The sequence below is a fragment of the Ixodes scapularis genome, unplaced genomic scaffold (assembly GCF_016920785.2).
Source record: "Ixodes scapularis isolate PalLabHiFi unplaced genomic scaffold, ASM1692078v2 PGA_scaffold7__128_contigs__length_106722199, whole genome shotgun sequence".
Taxonomy (NCBI): Eukaryota; Metazoa; Arthropoda; class Arachnida; order Ixodida; family Ixodidae; genus Ixodes; species Ixodes scapularis.
This window is the reverse complement of record NW_024609882.1, coordinates 51418475-51440118: the sequence shown is the minus strand read 5'-3', so window position 1 is coordinate 51440118 and position 21644 is coordinate 51418475. Positions and strand designations below refer to the sequence as shown.

The following is a 21644-nucleotide window of genomic DNA, read 5'->3' as shown; positions in this document are numbered from 1 at the left end:
AGGCGTCTGCAGGGCGTCTACAGGGAGTCCACAGGGCGTCTACAGTCCTCGACTGCGCATTTATTTTATGTGCATGACATGGTTTAACCGGTTACAGGAAACGCTCAAAGACGACGAGCGCCACGAAGATGCACTTTTATGCGCCGCTTGATTGGATGGTGGAGTCGGCCGCGGTCGGACTTAACGAGAAGCGCAGTATAGACCAACGCAACTCTCTGAAGTCACTCCGCTGCGGTGGCGCTGCTGTCAGCACTGCGCATGCACAGAAGCTTCGCCTCGGACGAATCTGGTTTCTGAGCGCGCACAGCGCCCACATACGGTGTCGCCAAACGCAAACTTGTTTGTAAACAGTGTTTCTTTTTTTTTTCGTCACCCAGAGGCAAGTTTGGCACTGTGTACAGATGCGAGGAAAAAAAGACCGGTCGCATTCTGGCGGCCAAGTTCATCCAGACGTCAAGGCCCGATGACCGCGCCGACGTGGAACGGGAGGTGGAGATCATGCGAATGCTTCAACATCCTCGGCTTTTGCAACTCTACGACGCCTTTGACGACTCTAAGAAACAGATGATTCTCATCCTAGAACTGTAAGTCGGTTCCCTTAAGATATTTCTCTAATGTACATGTTTGATTTCCGCTGTCCTAGTCGGCGCCTCGCGGGTTTTGAGGGAACCAGAATAAAGTACTCGGAGCGTACTTTTCAACTCAGGAAGCGTGTCGCCCTCTTGTCTGTTTACGAGGCCTACAGAATTTCTTCGTGAAGAAATAAAACTCAAAATCAGAAAAGGTGTTGCGTGTTTAGATGTACCAATACCAATTTTCCAAGGTTATAACGCAACAAGCGGCGTGGGGGGAACACTACATGTCCACAACGTCGCGGGCATCAATTCCATGTTTTAAAATTCACGCATCCTTTGTCCAATGCGCGCATCAAGCGTTGCGATTTCTTCTGCTGGGGGTCAGAGAGAACTGCGCCCCTTTACACCCTCCAAGATTTGTGTCCCTGCTAAAATAATGAGTTCATAAAATAACATTGTAAATACCTCACAACCCAAAGAAAACAGGTGCGTTGTCATCAAACACTACCTACAGGACGAAGATTCAAGGGCAAATATAGCAATAACAGGGAGGAGATCTCCTAAGACCTTTGTTATTGTGGTTAGATGTTGTCCTTTCACTTAACTTTGTGGACTCATTTCTAACAAGGTCAAAAATAAGCACCCTTTGAAAGTTGTGTTTTTTTAAGTTAGAAGATAGTTTGAGGTTTTATTTGTTGAACGCTTGTGCGCGCTCTCTGTGAACCCGGTAGCTTCGAGGGCGGTTAGGCCGCGCGATCAGCCAGTTGGCACTTTCGGCCAATATCTGTACATTAAACACTTGGAGGATTGCATGTCTGAAGACAGCAGCTACCATGGACGGCGGAAATAAAATTTCAGGAAATCTCTCGAAAGGGTATAAAGTACTTATCAGGCTGGAAATCTTGAGCAAACAGTAACAAAATACTTAGATTCAATTCAACTCAGAGCTCAGCGGACTCTGCGAGCTGCGGAGGCCAATTATGCGTCCACCAAGGGGCAACTTCACGTCGCTTAACTTTCTGCTCGTGTATATGCAGACGCTACATCAATCAAAGAGCAATGCATGCTTCGTGATATTTCGCTTTTAGAAGGTGTCTCTATGCCCGTATATGCATAGCCTTCGACTGCATTGTGACTTTCGCTAATGCGAAGATTAACACGGGGGCGACTTAATTTAAAATCGCAAAGAAAGAAAGTGTCATGTCTCAAATGCCTCTTTCACAAATATATCTATGCGCCGTGAAAAATTTCTCACTATTGCAAAAATGAAAACTGTTTTTGTGCTAAATGTTTAGTTATCAAGTTCTTTACTTCTAAAAGCTCAAAGGCAGATTTGGGGATTTGAACGATCGTCACAAGTCAGGTATTTGGGAATTTGGCCAGGGTCAGACACCTTCTTCACAACAAAGAACTCTTTTATGTGGTCTATTAGATTGCGATAAAATAGCGAAGTGTTGATATAAATGCGTTTTTGTTTTAGGTAGTTTGGCAAGCCAAATCCACAACCAGGATTCCTTTGACGATAATTGAACTGGTTTGGGTGATAAATTTTTTTACGCTCAGTTTTACGACATAAATGGTATATCAATCAAAAGCTTCAACGAATACCTATTAAAAAGTTCAAAATATTTATAGTCAAATAGATCGATTTTAACTAAAAGTACCTTTGAATACAAGAGGAACTGTAAAACTACAAATTTCAATGTAAATGTTCTAAAAAAAGCCACTTTTTATTTTCTTGATTTTTTTGGTGGAATGGTCAAAAACATCTAATAGAGATAGATGTCATACATTTAAAAGTAAAAGCTCGAGAAGCAAAACTAGGACGAAAAAACGGTTTTAACTTTCGTCCGAGTGAAGAATTTGCTTTTCATCTACGTTTAAGAGATTTGTTAAAAAAATAAAAACACGAAAACTACACCAATGCAGTTTGTGCGGGTTACACGACCAGGGAGACATAGTATAGAGGACTAATCGTAACGATGACACGGATAATTAACTAAAAAAATGTTAATATAATTATTATTGAAAATAAACTTATGGTTCCGATTTGAGGCTTGTCAAGCGTCATAAAAAACCATTAGATCAGTCAATAATAAAACGAGTCTTGGAGTTCATAAGCATCACGGTGGAGCGCTAAAGCTACCATTCGTGTATGAGGAACAAGGCTACCGGGGCGATAACATGCCAGAGCTGTTTTTTTGTCTCTTATCATCCGCGTTTTGTTACCTTAACCTTGTGCCTCTTGCACGAGTGCAACAGGCACATTAGCGCACTACTGCGCTTCCAATGTGCACTACTGTGCAGTAGTGCAGATCAGCGTACTACTGCCCTTCCAACGCGCTCAAAGTTTTTCTATATCCTTTTCAATGGCTTTTGAGTCATGACTCTTTTTACTTGCTCGATTTGAAATGAAATCGCGTATGAATAACACTCGAAATCCTAAAAACTAATCTCGGGGTAAAAGTTAATTAAGGCAATGCGTCGACAACAATATAGAGCATCGACAATGTAGAACAATTTGGAACATCGACAACAATATAGAATGAACGCAACCTTCCAAATAAAACGTTTAAGAAGATGGGTATATTTTTACACTGGTTACTCTCGTCAGACAATATTACCGTCAGAAAGAGTTTTCCTTGATAGCTGGCATTTTAACGCGACTCAACAGCCCCCGTAAATATCACCTTACGTTCCGCATCTTTCGCACGCTTCCCTCTTCTGCTAGGACAAAGCTTGGTTGCTTAGACTCGCGAATCCGAGGAAAGTAGCACAGTCCAGATCCCTATGCCCTGCGCAGCAGGTACCGCTGCAGCAGGAATGTTTGTGACGGGTTCAAACGATCACTTACAGTGTTACGACATATCCCCCCCTCCCCTTTTTGTTCTATCCAACCTCCGTTCTGCATTCTTTCGCGAACAGCTCCGAATATACATTCCAAACAAAAAGCGAGAAAGCGAGGTTCCTCCAGGGGCCGACACGCGAAGGCACGGTTGCACCTCAGCGCGTCGGCCTTGCTTGTCTCGCGGTTTGGATCCCTCAGTCTGCAATCCTCTCCACCATGGCAGGGAGGGAAGACAAAGAACTCCGAGGGCCGCGGGCGAAACGAAATATAAAACACGGCCTAACCTTCAACAGCGACGCGGGAGCCGGTGCCAAAAAAGTAGGGGGCCTCCTCCCCGCGATCTCTAGAGAGCTCGACCCAGTGCCCGGAGGACTCGGGCCAAGGCTCGGAATAGCTGGGCAAGGCGGTGTCGGGCGACGAAACCCGGGGCGCGTATGTTCCTCCCTGCCACGCGTCGGCGGCATCTTGATAACGATCGTGGGGTATTGGGTTTGACTCGTGTGCTTGCTAGAGGTTTTCTTTTTTTTACGTATTTTAAAAGTTTTTTTTGTTTTGTTCATGAGGCAAAAAAAGTTCGAGGATACGTTGCCACAAATGCTAAGATTTGAGTTTGCTGTTTTCGGTAGATTCAGACGATCGTCAGGATTTGGTTCAGAATAGAGTCAATCTGAAACGCGATGAGACATAACGGTTCGGGTTGAAGTTGTACCATTTTGCGGAATCGTTGTCATTATTTTTCATTTAAGTGTGGATGGACGTCCAGTTATCCTTGTAATGTGACAATAAAGCAACAGGTGTTATTGCGAAATATCTAGATTGACAGATTTCCTTACAGTTACAACTCTATTGGCCAAAAGTGAAATTATCACTCGTGCTGAAGTTTTATACAAACGTTTATGAAGGTAGTAATTCCTATATTAAGTGAGGTTAACACGTTTTCGGGAAGAGCGCGGAAAAATTTATCCATTTTATTAATAATTCAGAAGCCATATTTTCTTGATTACTGTACTGGTTTCCATAGTGAAACCAGAATGTCTTTGTAGATATGTTGTTTTAGAGGAAAATGTCTCGAAAGAAAACATCCGGATCAGCTGCTGTACATGAGGATATATTTACCTATTAAACATGCAATAAAAAAGGTTCAGGTAGCTGTGTAGCTATAAAAGATGTACAGAGTTCATCAGGCTCAGTTCCTATGTTGCAGGTACAGGCGCTAACACTTTTACACTTTCTCTTACCTTGAGGTGGACAGCGGCAAGAGCAACAAGTGTGAGGGGATAGCATTATCTGGTGATTCAACTCCTCCATCATTCCTTCAGTGAAATTGAGATCAGTGCTAAAGAGCTCGTAGTATAACCTTCTTTACTTTTCATGCTATGGTGAGACAATAAAGGCACGATGAAAAATAAGAAACCTCGATGATTTAAATCGTGAGTAAATTCATAATTTAAATAACGCCAGTTTTACAGTGATGATTTATATCAAGCCTTTCCCGTACCGAAAATTCCCAAATAAGTTTCATTTACAATTCATCTCTTGTTTGATGCTTTCTATGCGTTTTTAATTCGAAAATTAATGAAATGACTATCGAGTAAGAAAGGTTGAAGCAAGCTGAACACGAGCAAAAAGCGGTGCCCTCCTGAGAAAATTAAACGGCTGAGGTTTCGATCTACCTTCCACTTCGTTCGTCAGTTACGTGGTGTTGTATTGCAAGCGAATCATTACGCAAAAGAAAAAAAATTACAAAAAAACAATAAAACAAAGTAATATTGCACGCAAAGAAAATCGCGCAGAAAAACTAATAATGCATTTTCCCTAACTAAACAAATCAAGATGTGTTTCTTAATATGGACAGATTTACAACAATAAAAATTTGTCAAATAAAGTGCTTTAAATGTAGACATTCTTTCCTCTACATTGCTTTCAATGAACTCACGGATTGATCAAACTATCTGCCATGTTTAAAACACATCTGGTATGAATTAAACAAATCTGTTATGCTTGATTGTAAAGAATATAACGATGTTTGTTTACCCTAGGTAAAATAGGCTGAAACTTTAACAACGATTTCCACACACACTCTGCCTGAAAGCAAGTGTAAGTCAGTGTGAACACTTCGATATAAAAGAAAAAAGAAACACAGCACTAACTTTGAAGTCGTAGACAGGCGTCTTTGGAAAGGCTTAGGGAGTGAGTCAGCAGGTCGATTTCGGCTCTCTGATCGAAGCGCTTTTATGGAGGTCACATCGCCTGGTTTACAGGGAAGAGAGAGGGGAGAGGGGGCCTTAGGCATAGGGACGTCTCAGTGGTTCACGTGCTAGCCTTTGGCCTGCCTCCCAGATTTGCTTAATCACATCGGGGAGGCGGCTAAAGATAAGCAAATCTGGCAGGCGGCTAAGGGCTAGAGCGAATATCACTGACGTGTGTTCACCTAACCCTCGCCCCTCACCCTTCCTTTCTCTCTCTTCCCCGGCAATCCAGGCGATGTGACGTTAGTTACACAACAGAAGGCGTCGACACGAGAACTTTTGTTCTGCTTGTCCGTTTGGTGTCATTTTGTTTTGTCTTGGGAGATTAGACTTTGAACGTCACATCAAGCTTAAAAGTTTCGTTCCTCCTTTTGTGTGGGTAAAAGTTTCGTGGTATATATTGAGGTGGTTTTTCGGACAACACTTCATCTCTAGAAGAAGCTTTTTTTTACGGATACAACTGTGCCGTGTGACCAATAGGTGAGAAACTACGAACTTTTAACAAAAAGCAAGAGCTTCTAAACATGCTTGAACAAAGTAAACCAGGAAGATCATTTTCAAGTTTCATAAAGAGCGTTTAGAACGGAACATTAACACTAAGGCTACCGTTCGGAATTTTAACAGGATCTTAAATGTTGTAGTCCTTTTTTCCCCTAGAATGATTTCGAAATGTTTTCGCTACCACTGAAACTGTGACGTGCTGCTGTAACAACAATCCTGTTGATAGAGTAAGAAGTAAAACTGGTGACTCGACAATATTATCAGCTTTTGTCTGCCGATAATTTGACTCATCTCTCTATCTAGTAAACATGAAAGACCTCTCTTAGTGCCGACTTCTGAAAAAATCTGAATATTATATCAAAATATCAGTATTGTTCTTACTCCGCCGCTTCAAGCCCAGCAGGAACAACATAAACCGCTTTCTGAGTGACCTTTCGAAATATTTTTTTCAGCGACTTTAAACTTTCTCATTTTATTCTCTTCTGCTGATTTACCCAGCACAGTTTGTAGGAACTTCACATCGTTCTCATTGCGTCGGTTCCTTTAAAGGGTTTTGCTATGCCACTTTTCTTGCCATAGTTGTTCATCATTAAATTTGGCGCCATGTAGTGTCATTTATCTGTGCTCTATTACCTGTATATTTCCCCTGAATATGTAAACGCTTAGTTTTATTTAGGATAAACATGTGTTTGGAAAAGATTCGAGTCATTTTTAATCCCACTTTTAGGCTTACTAGCTTAAAATATGTGCTTTAACTTTATTTAAAAACATGTGTTTTTCTTTTCAATTTCAGCATTGAAGGTGGTGAACTCTTTGAGAGAGTGATCGACGATGACTTTGTCCTCACCGAGAAAGCCTGCGCGATTTTCGTGAGGCAAATTTGTGAAGGCATCGATTATATGCACTCCAAGAATGTGCTTCACCTCGATATGAAAGTGAGTGACCTTCTCCTACCTTCTTGTGTCAATTCCATGTGAACTTGTCGAAAGCTCGTTGCGGAATGAGCAAAATACTTATTCTTGTTACAACAACTCGGCTGGGGTATCCATCTATCGGCAAATTTTCATTCTGTTTGTCTTGGCGTCGAGGTCCGAAGATCCAGGTTTCATTATTTGGACATTCCCTACTTCGTGGAAAGTATGGGGCGTTGTGGGTGGCTTTAGATGGTAACCGAAAAAAAACCTGCAACTGCCTCTTTTTTTTCTCAGCATGACTCGGCTTTCTAGTGGTGTATTTTAGTTTTTCGTAAGTTTTGCTCTTATGAACTGTATTTTATCAATCTTAATAAAGCATCAAACCTCCACTTCCCATGAGGTATTTGCGTGATTAAATTAATATTTTCAAACGTTTATGCGCTTTGTTTCAGATGCTTTTTGAAACGACTCGATAAAACATAATTATCATTATTTAGTTTTTATACACAGGATCGTATTCAGTGCGGTTGGGGGCGAAGGTAATGGAAGGATGTATGGGGAATATAGAAAAGAAGGTGGGCGGGAAAACACCATGGGGTTATTCTCCTCTTTACTAGATTGCACCTCTGTGTCACCACTTTGATGCCCTGACAATGTGCCTAGTGACCGAAATGGGAATGGTTTGTAGGTTGCTTCTTCCTATGTTGCTGCGCGTGACAACGCAATCCTTGATTTTATACCTTTGAAATACTGTTCCTTTTTTAAAAGTTAAAAGTTTTAAAAGTGTGGTTATATTTTTTTTTTGCCAGGAAGCATAATATAGAAAGTGAAGAAACTCAGTAAGATGACGCACATCACATGGCATCAAGTGACAGGGAAAATAAGCCTTATGGACAGAAGCCTATACCGGGTGTTTTATTAAACATTGAATGAACGTTTTCTGCAAAAAAAATGCTAATATCGGAGGAAAACGATTGGTGGTGCCTTTGTGATTGCTGGGAGGCCAGTGTAATGAGTTATAGAGCAATTAAATTAATTAGGTTTTAGCAAGTGAAGTAAACGTATGATACTTATAGGTTCATTTTGAACGTATTTGAAATTGATTAAATTAGTAAATTTTGTTGAAACTTGTAGTTTCTATGGAGGGTTATTTTGCACCATGATTACGAACCCCGTGTTCCAAATATTTTCAAAATTTACAGACTTATATGTTTCGATGAATCCGATAAAGTTTCTGAGATTACAACTAACTCTTCATTTTTAGCGGATTAAATATTAGAACAAAAAATAACGGAGAAATTAAATTTTCCTAAGTGCTATGTGTCCCTCAATAACTGGGCCCCTTGGCAGTGACCAAGGAAATGTCTGTGTTGCTTCAGTGCGAAACGTCGTTTTCACAAAACTTTTGATCAGTGTTCGGTGAATCGCACAAAAAGGCAAGGATACACAGATGCAGCATAACATATTGCAATGCATGAATACATCAAATTACATAAAACGCGGGAGTAGGAGTGGTATAAGGTGGGCTATTCTAATTTGATACTGCAAACAGAAATATAGTATCACACATGTTGTTTAACTGATATTTTGGTGGTAGCGTTTGATGGTTTCTTGTTGCTTTAGAGTTGTGCAGACGTAGTTAGATTTGGATACTGATACTACTCCTGTAATCCTGTAATTATATACAAGTATCGCCAAGCAGTACATATATATCGGGAGATTATCACTACTAGTACGTCATGTTATAAAACCTGAAGTGAATGGGTCATATTAAATTTTATAGCAAACTCAACTACAATGCGAAATTCGAGACATTTACTGTTGTGTCTTGTAAAATGCGCTCGCGTTAGTCTGCTTCTTTTCTTGTCTTTGTTTCTTAGCCAGAAAACGTCCTGTGCACGTCGCGCACCGGCAACCGCATCAAGCTCATCGACTTTGGCCTGGCGCGCTTCTACGAACCGGACAAGAAACTGCAGGTTCTCTTCGGCACCCCGGAGTTCGTGGCTCCAGAGGTGGTGAACTTCGAGATGGTCGGATACCAGACGGACATGTGGAGCGTCGGGGTGATCACCTATGTCCTGTACGTGTAATGCAAGCCTGTATTCTCCGGCGGCTTAAGAGACGCAGTGCGTGGCGGCTCCCTGCCATCTCATTACCTCCGCGCAACCAATCAGATTCCAGCATTAGCCAAAAGGAACATTAAAAAACGAACCTGGAAGCGAGAAACGTCAACATAATTGGCCACTCCTTGTGTTTCTGAAGCTGTACCTGACTATCGTTCATTTGAGTTACGCGTACGGTCAGCGTGACTCTTCCGACCGCGCACTTTCGGTCCTCTTTTACTGAATGTCAGACATAAGAATCACACGTGGCACTTTGACCGCCAATCCTAACGTTTCGGAGGGTGTCAATTGCGCGTCTGGGGCGCTAGTGTCCGACACCTCAAAAAAGAAGGGAAAGAAAGAAAAGGATCCGTTGGGTGGTGCTCGTGCCCTTTCTCGCGTTCTTGTCTGGTTGGATGAATCAATGAATGTATGTGGTGCAAAAACCTTTTGAATCGGTCGGTAGTTTGCGCCGCCTCTAGCCAGTGTTTCAAAGCACCGCCACACGCGACGGCACTAGTTTCTGCCACTCTAAAGTGGAAGGAACAAGAAATGACTTAGTGAGCGGTTCTCTGCTCTTACCAACCTCCTTAACGGGTTGGGAAGATCGTTGGATGTATACCGCGTGAAACCCTTTTAATTTGGCGATGATTTGCGCCACCTATTGAATGTTTAACGGCGCTGACACACACAGTAGATGCGTTCGATACTCTAGAGAAAATGATAAAATAGAGACGACCATGCACGAGGTTGTGAGTTGAGTTGCATCAAAATAAAGATGGCTTTCATACGTTCCTAAACTTAATATATTTTTTTTTGCTTTGATTTCCGTTAACTGTCTATTGGCGTGTATCCAAATGATTTTGTCTTGTTATTTTCAGATGAACTGCTGCATTTGTTTAAAAAGGAACCATGTTTAGGCTGTGTTCCTTGATGTCTTGCTTCAGTCTTTGCGCTATAAAGAGTCTAATTCAAAATTATATTGCAAATGCTTAATTTATGCAAAGTTTCGCTCAGGTCCGACAGCAACACTTGGCTTAATAAAACTGACACGCTATCATACGCTTTGCCACGAGTATGGAGTTCGTAAACTTGATGTAGCAACCGTCCTGTGGGTTACCTAACGCAAATTTGTACCTGTATTTACTAATTATTCAAATGAACTAAACGTATACCGGCGCACGCTTTTGACAGTAGTCAGGAAAATCGATATTCTAATAACATTTTTGTAAGTTGAATAAACGCACTCTCATCGGTAAATGCTGTGTTCCTCGCTGTACATTTCTGCTTTGTTTTGTAGGCTTTCTGGGCTTTCGCCTTTTATGGGCAACAGCGAACTGGAAACCATGGCGAACGTCACGAGAGCAGAGTATGATTTCGACGACGAGAGCTTTGAAAAGATTTCCGACGACGCAAAGGACTTCATCGCAGTGCTCCTAGTCAAGGAAAAAGAGTGAGTATTGCTTGTGCAATATCACACGCACACACACACAAAACCCACCGGACTCCTGCAACGCTCTTAAAAAAGCATTAAAAAACATTTTCTCTAAGCAGGCTGGTTGGGACACGCGTGTAAAATATTTTACTAAAAAGTATAATATTAGAGTAATATTGACGGCGCGAGATGAGATTTAGTAGGTAGTCACCACCTTTCCACTTGTTTTCTTTCTCGGCATTTCGGGGGCACGGAGGAGAGGTGGATTGGCTTCACCGTCACGTTAGGTGGAAAAAGCGAATTACCCTCTCCTTGAGTGAATGACCATTCCGTGACGTCAAGGACCTTTCGCGTAGAATTGCAAATAAATATCTCGCCGTCAATATCGCTCTAAAGAAACTTTTTTTTTTTGCGTAAAATGTTTTTGGCACGCGTGTCCCAACAAGACTGTTAAAAACAAACGTTTTTTTTTTCAGGTCCCCTTTAAGTGGCGGGTTCTGCAACACCGCAGAATTACTGCTTCGGTTAGATTTTTCTGCAGAATTCTGGGTGATAGTGCGACTGATGTGATTTTGCACCTCGAATTAAATTCTTACTGGCAGGGACGTCGCTCTTTAGTATGCACGTACTCTACGCCACAGGGGATCGTGCTTGATGAGAGCAGCGGCCCTTTGGAGAGCACTCCCCTTCAATTAAATAAAACAATACTTCTTAAGAGAGACGGCTTTCAGGGGCTCTGTAAGACTAGCAGCCGAATATTAGCGTAATCTACTACCCCTTCTTTCCGCTCTCTTTGCTTATGCTGACTTGCTTGCGTACATATATTTCCGTAGATTCTGTGTGAGCATGTTTGTTTGTATGTAGTTTTTTCGTTAACTTGTCTTAGCGCTGCCGGGACGGTGCCTGGAGCATTGGCCGAGCATCGCTGCAACTCCTTTCTCTGCTCACCAGCACACTGAGTGACGCTGTGAACTACAAAGTGCATTGAATACTATCACTATTAAGGATGAAAAAGCAGTTGGAGCAGCGAAATATGAAATAGTTGCGTGTGGAAAATGCAGTTCATTACCAATCGCGTTGGCGTCTCGACCCGTAAACACGATCTTATGCGCTATACAGCGTGTCAGAAAAGAAAATTTACACGATTTATTTTACCGAAAAAACAAACTAGGCATCGCCGAGCGCTCACCCTTTGCCCAAAGGTAGAGCTAGAGGTCACAACCAGATGCCAAAGTTTCAGCCCGATCCGATAACTTAATCAAAAGTTATAAGTGATTTTCTGAAAATTTCAATTGGAAAATGGAGCCCATTTTTGCCCGTTTTCGGTTTCTGGTGCCATAGAGCCCCATGTGTTTGAAAACTCCGTCGGCCGCTATTTTCCCGCTGAAATTTTTAGAAAATCAGTTATAACTTTTGAATAAGTTATCGGATCGGGCTGAAACTCTGCCATCTGGTTGTGACCTCTAGCTTTACCTTTTGGGCGGAGAATGAGCGTTCAGCGATGCCTAGTTTATTTTTGCGGTAAAAAAGACCGTGTAAAGTTTCCTTTGTGACACCCTGTACTTCGTCTCACCTTAGCGTGGACTAGCTGCGAAATCTGTGCAAGCGCGAACGGCTAGACCTATTCTTTTGACTGAAGCAGTCGCTGCACGAGCGCTCGTGCAGCCGCCGAGGCTTCACCCAAACATAGCCTCCTCTGTACGCAGAAAGCCTGGCAGTTCGACGACGGAGCCAAAGAGTGCCCTGTCGCAGGTTTGGAACGCGAGGATCTGGTAGCAGAGAGTATTTCTCGTGAACCTGGTACTCAGCGCGCAGGTTTTTCAGCGGCGAGGACCCAAAACATGGTTTTCAAACCCGACGAGGAAAGAAGCGGTAGCGTGAGGAACGCGAGGAGCACGAGCGGACATTCCACCACTCGGGAGAAGTGTGTTTCGGCGCCTCGCCGCAGGGGGGCGCCCGTCACCTGGCTCTCATCTCATCCGTTGTGTTACGCCCTACCTTTTTAATTTCGGCGGCCGCGTCTCGTGGCGATTTGCCAGGCTTTGTCAGTATAGAGGAGGCTATGACCCAAAGCAACTAGCTCGCGCTTTTAGCAGGCGCGACAAACACTAGTCTAGGCTAAGCTGAGACGAAGTATGAAGCCACATAGAGGATGAACGCTACGAGAAGGTTTTTCACTTGTCCCGCCTCTAGCGCGGGCTTCCTACCTTGCATAACCGTAGCCTCCTATATACTGACAAAGCCCGGCAGATCTCCACGAGAAGAGGCCACCGAAATGAAAAAAAAAAGGTGGAGCGGCAGAGAATGCATAAGAGGAGAACCACGTGACTGGCTCCCCGCTGTGGCGAGAGGCCAAAACACACTTCTCCCGAGTGAACAAGTGTATTTCGGGTCCTCGGCTCTGCAAAAGCTGTACGCTAACATCCAGGTCCTCCTTAAGTACCTTCATGTTTCAAAGGTAGCGCAAGGTGCGTCGATGCAAGAGGCACGTGCAACGTGCAGCCCTTGGAAAGATCATGGCATCGCAGCACAGCACTGAGTTAGATTTCAGACGCCATGTTCTACCCAGAAGTGTCGCGCGGCTCATGTCTGGAGCATTTTCACAACAATGAATAGCGACAGTTTCGCCAGGATAGAGGAGCTTCAGGGTCCCCGAGAAATGGCTCTTATACCCAATTCACACGGTCTACATAAAGGTACCTTTAACATAGGTCCTTTTGCTATCGTCGAATCAGCCCGTGCTTTTGGGTCGCGAGCACACGCCTCGCGCGGAAGATCGTTGATTCACTGGCCGCAGAGAATAAAGGTCCCTTAGCTAAAGGTACCTTTACGGTCGTATGAATGGGGTATTAGACGCTCTGCGCTACCGGATTCTCGCGCTACAAATCTGTGACCGGCCACTCCATGGCTCCCTTGTCGAACTTCCAGGCTTTGCGAGTACAGAGGAGGCGATGCCATAACACTTGTGCGTTTCGCGGGATTCGATCGTGCTCGAGCGGCCAGTACATGGCAGCGAACGCGTTCTCCAGGCCGGTACACATGCCCGTTAAACAAGAAAGGCCTCAAACAGTGTCTACTGACTCTTTTCTACTAGCTGTGTCGTCACTGGTTAGATCCGGCCTCACACTGCATAACGATCGTACAGTCTGCCTACAGTTTCGAATGCTAGTCAACGCGAGATCCGTGCTTCAAGTGCCGCACGGCAATGAGTTAAAGAAGAAAACTTGGCACGTGGCATTTGAAGCACGGACGTTGCGGTGACTCGCATTTGCAGACTGTCTTTTGTATAATGTATGAGCTGTGTGACCCAGGCTTAAGACTTCTTTGCGTGTTTCAGTGACGTTTAGCGAACGGTTGAATTCAGAAATACTTCTGCAAGTAACCTGTACCAACTTTTTAACTTAGTCGTATATGTTAGGGTAATATTTATATCGTGAATCAAAGAATGTCCAAGTGATTTGACGAGTCAACTGAAACTGTCAATAACCCTCAACATAACGCCTTAATGTTCTCGTGCGGGCTTTCTTAAAAGGAAGGACATTAAATATTCGTAATAAAAACGGACATGGACTAGGCGTCTAAAACGTGACTGAATATTTCTTATTTGCAGCGAACGTCCAACGGCTTCTGAGTGCCTTAACCACATATGGCTTCGGGTATGTGTATTTCTATGTTCCTAATGTGTTACTATATATTATTAGGTGCATATCGAGGTAGTAACAAGTGTGTAATACTTCATTAGGTTCTGTTGGATGTATGCAGTTTGATTGTAATTTTTGAATTCTTAAAAATTTGAATAAATTTAGATTTTATATCTTTCTTGGAATTCTCGAACTCTCTAATGCTCCCCAAAACCGTCCCTTAAGCACTTCCTAATGTACTTCTTCAATGTTGGTTTAATGTTTTTATTCGTGCCTTGTTTGCATACATTACAGGTACATTTTGCCGGTATCGTTTGACGAGATAAGCGGGCTTTCAGAATGTTTTCACAAGTTTCCCAAGAAACTTTTTTCAGTTTTGCCTAGGTATTGTATATGTGGAATATCAGATACCATAAAATGTTTTATACGGCTGCCCTAATATCTTAATAAAGTATCATTGCCACAAGGAGCTTTTGCAGAGCGTCTGTGCTATTTTACTGTAGATGTTCTCTAATGACCACATTTTTTTGCACGGGGTTGTTTTTGATGTTTTATTGATATATGAAATTTACTAATAGGCTGAATTACTTAACACACTTGGGGATGTGTTAAATTTTCAGATGGCCGGGAAATATCCACTACAATTATGAGTTTTTGCTGCGGTAACTTGAAATGCATCTGGATGAAACAAAATTTGAATGCAGTGAATTGAAATAAAATTAATATTTTGATCTAGCTAGAAATTAGATTTTGAGATATTAGATTTTATTAATAATATATGACAGCTAATCGACGTCCTTAAACTTAAAACGTGATATCCCATATTGTCTTCAGTAACCGAGGGTCGTTGTACAAGATTATACGGTGTGAATCCTCGTTTCGTTTCCCAAGTTAGGCTCACTCGAAACATTTTCTTCGAAATCTCCTGAACACTAATTTGAAAGTTCAGACAAGTAAATAGATAATCAGGTGTTTTTATTGCTTGCGTATTGATTCCCAGAATAATTTTATATCTATTTAGTGCATTCACGGCTTTCATCAAGTAGTTTGAGTGGTATAGGTTTTTAATTCAACGCCTGTTATCAGTTACCGCAACGTTATGGCTTACTTTCACTTGCCGTTAATCTAGAGGCTGTTAAATTTTATATCGAACCCATTTAGTTTTCGAAAAGAGGGTGAGGGTTAAGCCTGATTCACATGATGCGATTTTACTTTGGATTTCGCATTTGCGATGTCGCTGCTGTGGGCAAAAAAGCCTGCTGGAAGCTGCGGCGCTCGACGTCGCAACTGCGAAATCGCAAACAAAATCGCGCCATTCAAACGTTAGAAGAGGGCCGTCTTCACCATGTTTTTATCATGCTTGGCGGGCATTAAATAAGGGGATCATCGTCGCCCTGATGTGACAAATTACATAGAATCTGTTAGTCAACCTTTAAATGATTTATTTTGGGAATTATGTTGTACTTTGACTATTGACAACAATTGTTATTAGTGGTCAGACGAATTTAAGGGATTTGCAAAAAAGGGAATGTTTATTCTTTTTTTTTAATAATAATCGTTCAATTTTCGTTGAAAATTGAACGATTATTATTTTGGAGAAAGTGACAACATGATTGAAACGACGACGTCACTCTTCTAAGCGTCGTTGTGGCAGAGCTTGCTACACTCTTTTTGATCATAATTTTTGAAGCGGGAGAAACGAACGTGAAATTTTATTGACATATATCTAAAAAATGAAAAACAGTACCTTTTCACATTAAAAAATTGTTTTATATTCTAATAGGAGTAGTATTTGACGTCATATAATGTACGCCGAGTCTGTTAAATACATAGTAAATGTATAACTATTTTTGAAAAAAAATATGTGTTCGAATTAAAAGCAAACAACCTGTAAAGTAGAAAAGGTACTCGTGACCGCATTCAAAAGACAGATTTCAGCTGTATTCACATACGCTCGTTATCAAACTTTTGTTTGCAGAAAGATAAGAGGGCAGATAACCAACAACTCGACAAGAAGAAGCTAAAACGCTTCGTCATCCGTAGGAGGTGGCAAGTACGTTCTGCTTTCTTCTTTTACTGAGTATAATTTTGAGATGATCGCACGGGTTGAGACTCCTTGATCTTTTTGTAGAGGTGTGCCAATATTGTTTCAGATCGAATAGAGACGCATCGTTTGTAGCTTCCCCACCGTTAAGAGAGCCAAAATACCGTAATTATGAAGAACCTCAAGACTGAGGCCAACGGCCTTCACGAACCCAAAATCTCAAGCACCACTGAAGTTGACTAGGCAACAGACTTCATAAATAACATTCGTTTTCCTTTTGTCCCTGTAACAATCACTTTCTTTCCAGGGATAATTCATAGACCCGCCTCAACACAACCAGACAATAGAGATAAGAGAGCCTTTATTCAGTTCCTTAACCCAACACAGACTAGCAAGAAAACTGCTGGAGGAACAGGAGGAAGCCCTAAAGCCCAAATTGAAGACAATGTTGTAGGAACTTTCTTAATTTCGGAGCAAATCTCAAGGAAGATTCGTTTACAGCATTTCCAGGTTTAAGAAATATGACGAATACCGCCGGTTATCTTTGCGCTGTGAAGGTTATAGCTGACGCAGCCGTATTCTATTCGAACCAATGTTCGCACACCTCTCGGATCTTACATTATGGGGCCTTTTAAAGAAAGATCTTGTTGTTACCGTGGAGTAGTCGGCCAAACGTGTGCACAAACGCGGCACCGTTTTGAAGTGCTTAAAGTTCTACCATAATCATTCTACGGCTAGATTTACATGAATGCGATCGTAGCCCATTGAATCGAGCAGGGTCCAATCACACGCGCATTGTCTCTGGACTTCTTCCTGTTATACCTATTTATACATATCAAATTACTCAAATCTCGATTCGACGCGCTACGGTCCCATCCGTGTAAACACAGCCTATAGCTTTGATATGAATGGGCGTTGCGTGCATGCTTTCGTGTATTTACTATTGCCTGATTAAGTTACAGCCTACAAACAAGCAATCATACCACTCTAACCAAATTCCCCTTCTACCAATAAGAGAGACCAGGTATGTTCAAAACAAATAAGAACCGGCAGTTTAAGATGTAACTGTACAAAAGCTGGCTTGTCTATGACACGTGTTATCAGACCACATCTCCTCGGAGCACGTGCAGGTTCGAGCTTCAAAACTCTGTGTTCAGTGAGCGCCAATATGCGAGCTTCTATTTATGTGAGAATTTTAACTTTGTTTGGTAGAGGTAGACCCACTAAGTAGGTTAAGCTTAGAGTATGGGCGCTGCATTCCCAATCCCCAATCAGTTTTAGGACGCCACCATTTCGTTGGCTAGTGCCGGTAGATACGACTCGAAAATGCGACTTTCTGAGGTTTGGATACGACACCACGAAACTCGGATGATACCGATTCGCTCTCTTGCGGACTGATTTGACATTGCTCGAGAGCAGAAAAGCGTTTTCAGTGATGTCAGATACAACTTAAAGATAAATGTCAACAGTGATTACAAGCACCAAAATGGTGGAAGTGTCGTTACTATGAAGCGTACACAATTTCGTGGTTTTAGGTCGAGATATCACTACTCCCACAAATCCCCAGGCTACAGTTGTGTTTTTTCTGATAAAAAATCATAATTATAGCATTGAATCTGTTTCGCCAAATTTATATGGCAGGCTGACCTCTTGTATAAACATTCGTGACGTCCAATTTACTGTTGCATTGTATTTTCACCAAAATATTACCAGTCATCACTGTGCAACGGGAAATAATAAAATTATATTTTAACACGATTGCACCTAATGTATAGTTTGAGAATGTGACATTTAATGCATCAAATTATACGAAAAAAAATGCGTCATTGAGCCGACGCCGACCTAAGACTAAAATTGATAGAGTAAAGATAGCGCGCTATGAACGGATTTAGCACTAACTAAAAAAAAGAAAAACGAAAAAAAAACTTAGTAATATAGCCGACATTACTTTTTCTCTTAGTGACAAGTATTTTCTCACGGAAATACATGTCACAGGCGCCTACTATGCCATTCTTGTCTTCATGAATATTAGGCTGGGCCAATAAAAGCATTTTGTTTTTCTTCCGTATCTTTTAATTCAGGTAACGTCATGTTTTCAAACTTTTGCATTTTGTCTCCACCGCTGGCGTCATGTTCTCACAAAGGTCCAGCTTTCTGCAAGGCGTATTTTAGTTTTGCGGACCGAAAAATCGAGTTTTATTTTCTTGATCGACGTGTCTAGATTTTGCAGAAATATATATCACGTAGATTCCTATCAAATGCCTTTAATACAGCAAACAGAAAGTAATATGAACGGAAGATACTGGTAATGTTGGTGTTCCCTTTCAGTGCTTTATAGTAGTATCATGTTAAACTTGAAATAAATGTTTTGCATGATGCTTTGTTTTTAGAAAATCATCAACGCCATACTGGCCTTGAGACGCATGGGAGCGACGATCTCACCACCGTCACCCTAATTTCCTCGATGGTAAGCAACGCGTCTACATGATTTTTAAGTTCTCTAATGAAAACTCGTATTTCTATAAGAAATTTCTTGGTCCAATAAGCGGTTATGATCAAACAAGTTCATATAAGAAATAAGTTCATAAGGAACGTTATAAGAGCATATTCGAAGATATAAAAAACATATAAGGAGTTTCTCTTACCATCTTACATTTTTTTAAATATTTTTATACTGTTCTTATATGTTCTTATAAGATCTTATTTGATCATATGCGTTTATTGGGCCGAGAAATGTCTGAAATAAATAACATTTTCACTAGGGGTAGGCAACTAAACGCAGCCGTCTATTGACAATAACGAAATCATAGTTGACTATACTCACGCGTTCCACCTTTTGAATACCTTCGACTGACTGATGCAAAGGGTTGCCTATTTTTGCTCTACAGTGAAAGATACAGAATGTAAAAAGGTACTTTTACCGCCTTTTACCGAGGGCAAAATGACTGTCATCGGCAGTCGTACTTAACGCTGGAGTCGTCGGCGCCTTGGTTTCTGTCAAAATTATTTATTTACATATCTACACTACTCCTAAAGGGGCGGGCCAATTCGAGGACCGCCGAGTCAAAGCTGCTGATAGTCGCGCCGCTCGTGGATCATGCGTGCTCATGCCTTGCTCGCTCATGAGAAGCTTGAACCCCAGTCATAGCCTCCATTATACTGACAATTCCTGCCCTATTTCTGGATTCCCCATGCTTTGGCGCAGTTGCGCCAGCTTCACATAATTACCGCCAGGTGCGCCACCTCCCCATAAATTGAAGACGATGCTTGTCCGCTGTCCACTTCTGCTATCGGAACGTACGTGATTCCAATACTTTCGCAACGGATATTTCATAGCGGGTGAGCAGCCGCATGTATAGCTACCAAAAGTGAATATATGTTCCGGACGGTAGGTACGACCCAAAGAAAATTACGGGCCAGACGGACGAGTTGGTAAACATGTACGATGTCGAAACAGCGAACACTGAAAGTTTTTATTGCTGAGGCAAAGGACTAGGCATATAGCAGACAGTGCAGAGGAATTGCAACGGCCAGAGTCCTCTGGGGTAACGAGCGCTACAAAATCCTCAAAGCAGTGTGGGAGGTGGTAGCTCTGGCGAGTCTCACGTTTCGTAATGACGTACTGTGCCTGTTATCAGGCACCCGTCACTAGCTCGAAGTGCATGAAAGAGAGAGAGAGAGAGAGAGAGCTGGGTAAAGTCAGCCAGTCAAGCAGCACTGAAAGAGGCCGTGGAAGGGTGCATAAGCTGATCCATCTTTGATGACAGGAAGGCCCGAACGCTGAGTTTCGAGCGGAACCTCAGCAGAATGCCGAGTCTTCACTTAAACGGACATTGAAGAAGGCCTGTCTACAGAGGCCTTCCTTAATGTTCGTCACCAAAAAGAACCTACTGCATACTCTTGATTAGCAGAAGGTAAAATCTGGGACAGAGTATTTTTTCAATATGAGCCTCAGTCTCTTTTCATGATTCCAGCTGTTGATTGGGGTCTTGGAAAATAACAGCCTCCGCACCTTCGCTTGCGAGTCTGCCTAAAACGCGAAAAAAAGCGCGGTAAAAAAGAATTGATTGCCTAAGTGCGACCCACAGCTAAAACGTCAAACATCGAAAACAGCACCAAGAACGCAACAGAGAGGCTTAATCACCTTGTCCTTTTCGTTCATGTTTTATATCTTGCGCGGGGGAGCGACGCATCTTTCTGATAGCTGGCAACAGGCGATTGGGCGGGCATTATCAGTACACAGAAGGCTACGCCCCGGTACACTCACAAAAGTTGCCTCTGTAACATCACTTGAAGACGAAGGTAGGTAGGGAGATTTTCCCTGACCTCTCTTCTTTTTCTCATGGTATTCTGCCGTGTTTGAAGCGTGAGGGAAACTGAAAACACATCGCACGACTCACTGCTTTTTGGCAATAAGGGTCTTTATTCAAGATGGGCCGAGTTTGACGTCCAATTAATGTTTGCTCCTCGATCTGGTTCCCACTACATGCTGAAATCACGAATGAGCTCATGCACGTGGTCACATAGACGAGCGTAGTGTCGCTCTTAAGGTTCACAGAACAACGTCCTTAGGTATATTGGCACATGAAGGTCTCTGTCTTCAAAAACCGCGCGCTCATTGTGACCCCACGATATGCTGCCCTCTTTTTTTGGGGGTGCAAAACTGCTTTCAAATTTTTTTTCATCACACTTCGTATATCAGTGGCAAGGTGCTATACGCTGAAGGGTTCTTCGAAAATCACGTCTGTTTTATAGTTCAAGAGCTTTGCTGAGTGTCACATGTAACCACTGTCGAGACAGGATTTAATATGTTGAACAGTAGTTTATTGAATTGGTACTGTTCTTCAGCGAACTAATTTTTTTATAAGTATGATCCAAATAGGCACAATCGCATATTTATGAAATCAAACTCTATAGTGGTATCGCCCATATAGGTAATGGGAAATATATTCACACTAGCATACCCCCCTGAAGATGCAGTTCGCGTGCATCGGGGAATCACATTAAGTCATAATAAAAATATTGACTGCTGTATTTAAGTAAGTATGAGAAACGATGAGTTTTAATGCAATTTTGCGAAGGAACACTGAATAATCACGTGACGTCACAGAGTCAAGTAATGGTGTGAATGACGTTGCTCACTGGACACTGTGCTATGATGACGCCACTACGTCACGTGACCTGATCTCACGCAATGTGTCCACGTGACTTGACGTGATGTCATGTTACAGCATGACTTGACAGCCAGCGTTACCAGATACAATAACGTTGTTTGCCCTGTCAGTCATATGACCTGACAGCACGGACGACAGGCCACGTGACGTGCCACGCACGC

At 42.2% G+C, this 21644-nt stretch overlaps 1 protein-coding gene across 2 annotated transcripts in view; it reads left to right on the top strand.

The window, feature by feature from the left end:
* Positions 1–21644, top strand: part of LOC8034905 (myosin light chain kinase, smooth muscle) — a 110545-nt gene that overhangs the window by 81672 nt on the left and 7229 nt on the right. For both annotated transcript variants that reach the window (XM_040503829.1, XM_002410725.4), the window contains exons 4-10: positions 378–584; positions 6967–7108; positions 8968–9167; positions 10490–10642; positions 14235–14280; positions 16244–16318; positions 18700–18776. In XM_040503829.1, the coding sequence (XP_040359763.1) occupies positions 378–584; positions 6967–7108; positions 8968–9167; positions 10490–10642; positions 14235–14280; positions 16244–16318; positions 18700–18765 (889 nt within the window). In that variant the 3' untranslated portion in view covers positions 18766–18776. The remainder of the gene's footprint in view (positions 1–377; positions 585–6966; positions 7109–8967; positions 9168–10489; positions 10643–14234; positions 14281–16243; positions 16319–18699; positions 18777–21644) is intronic.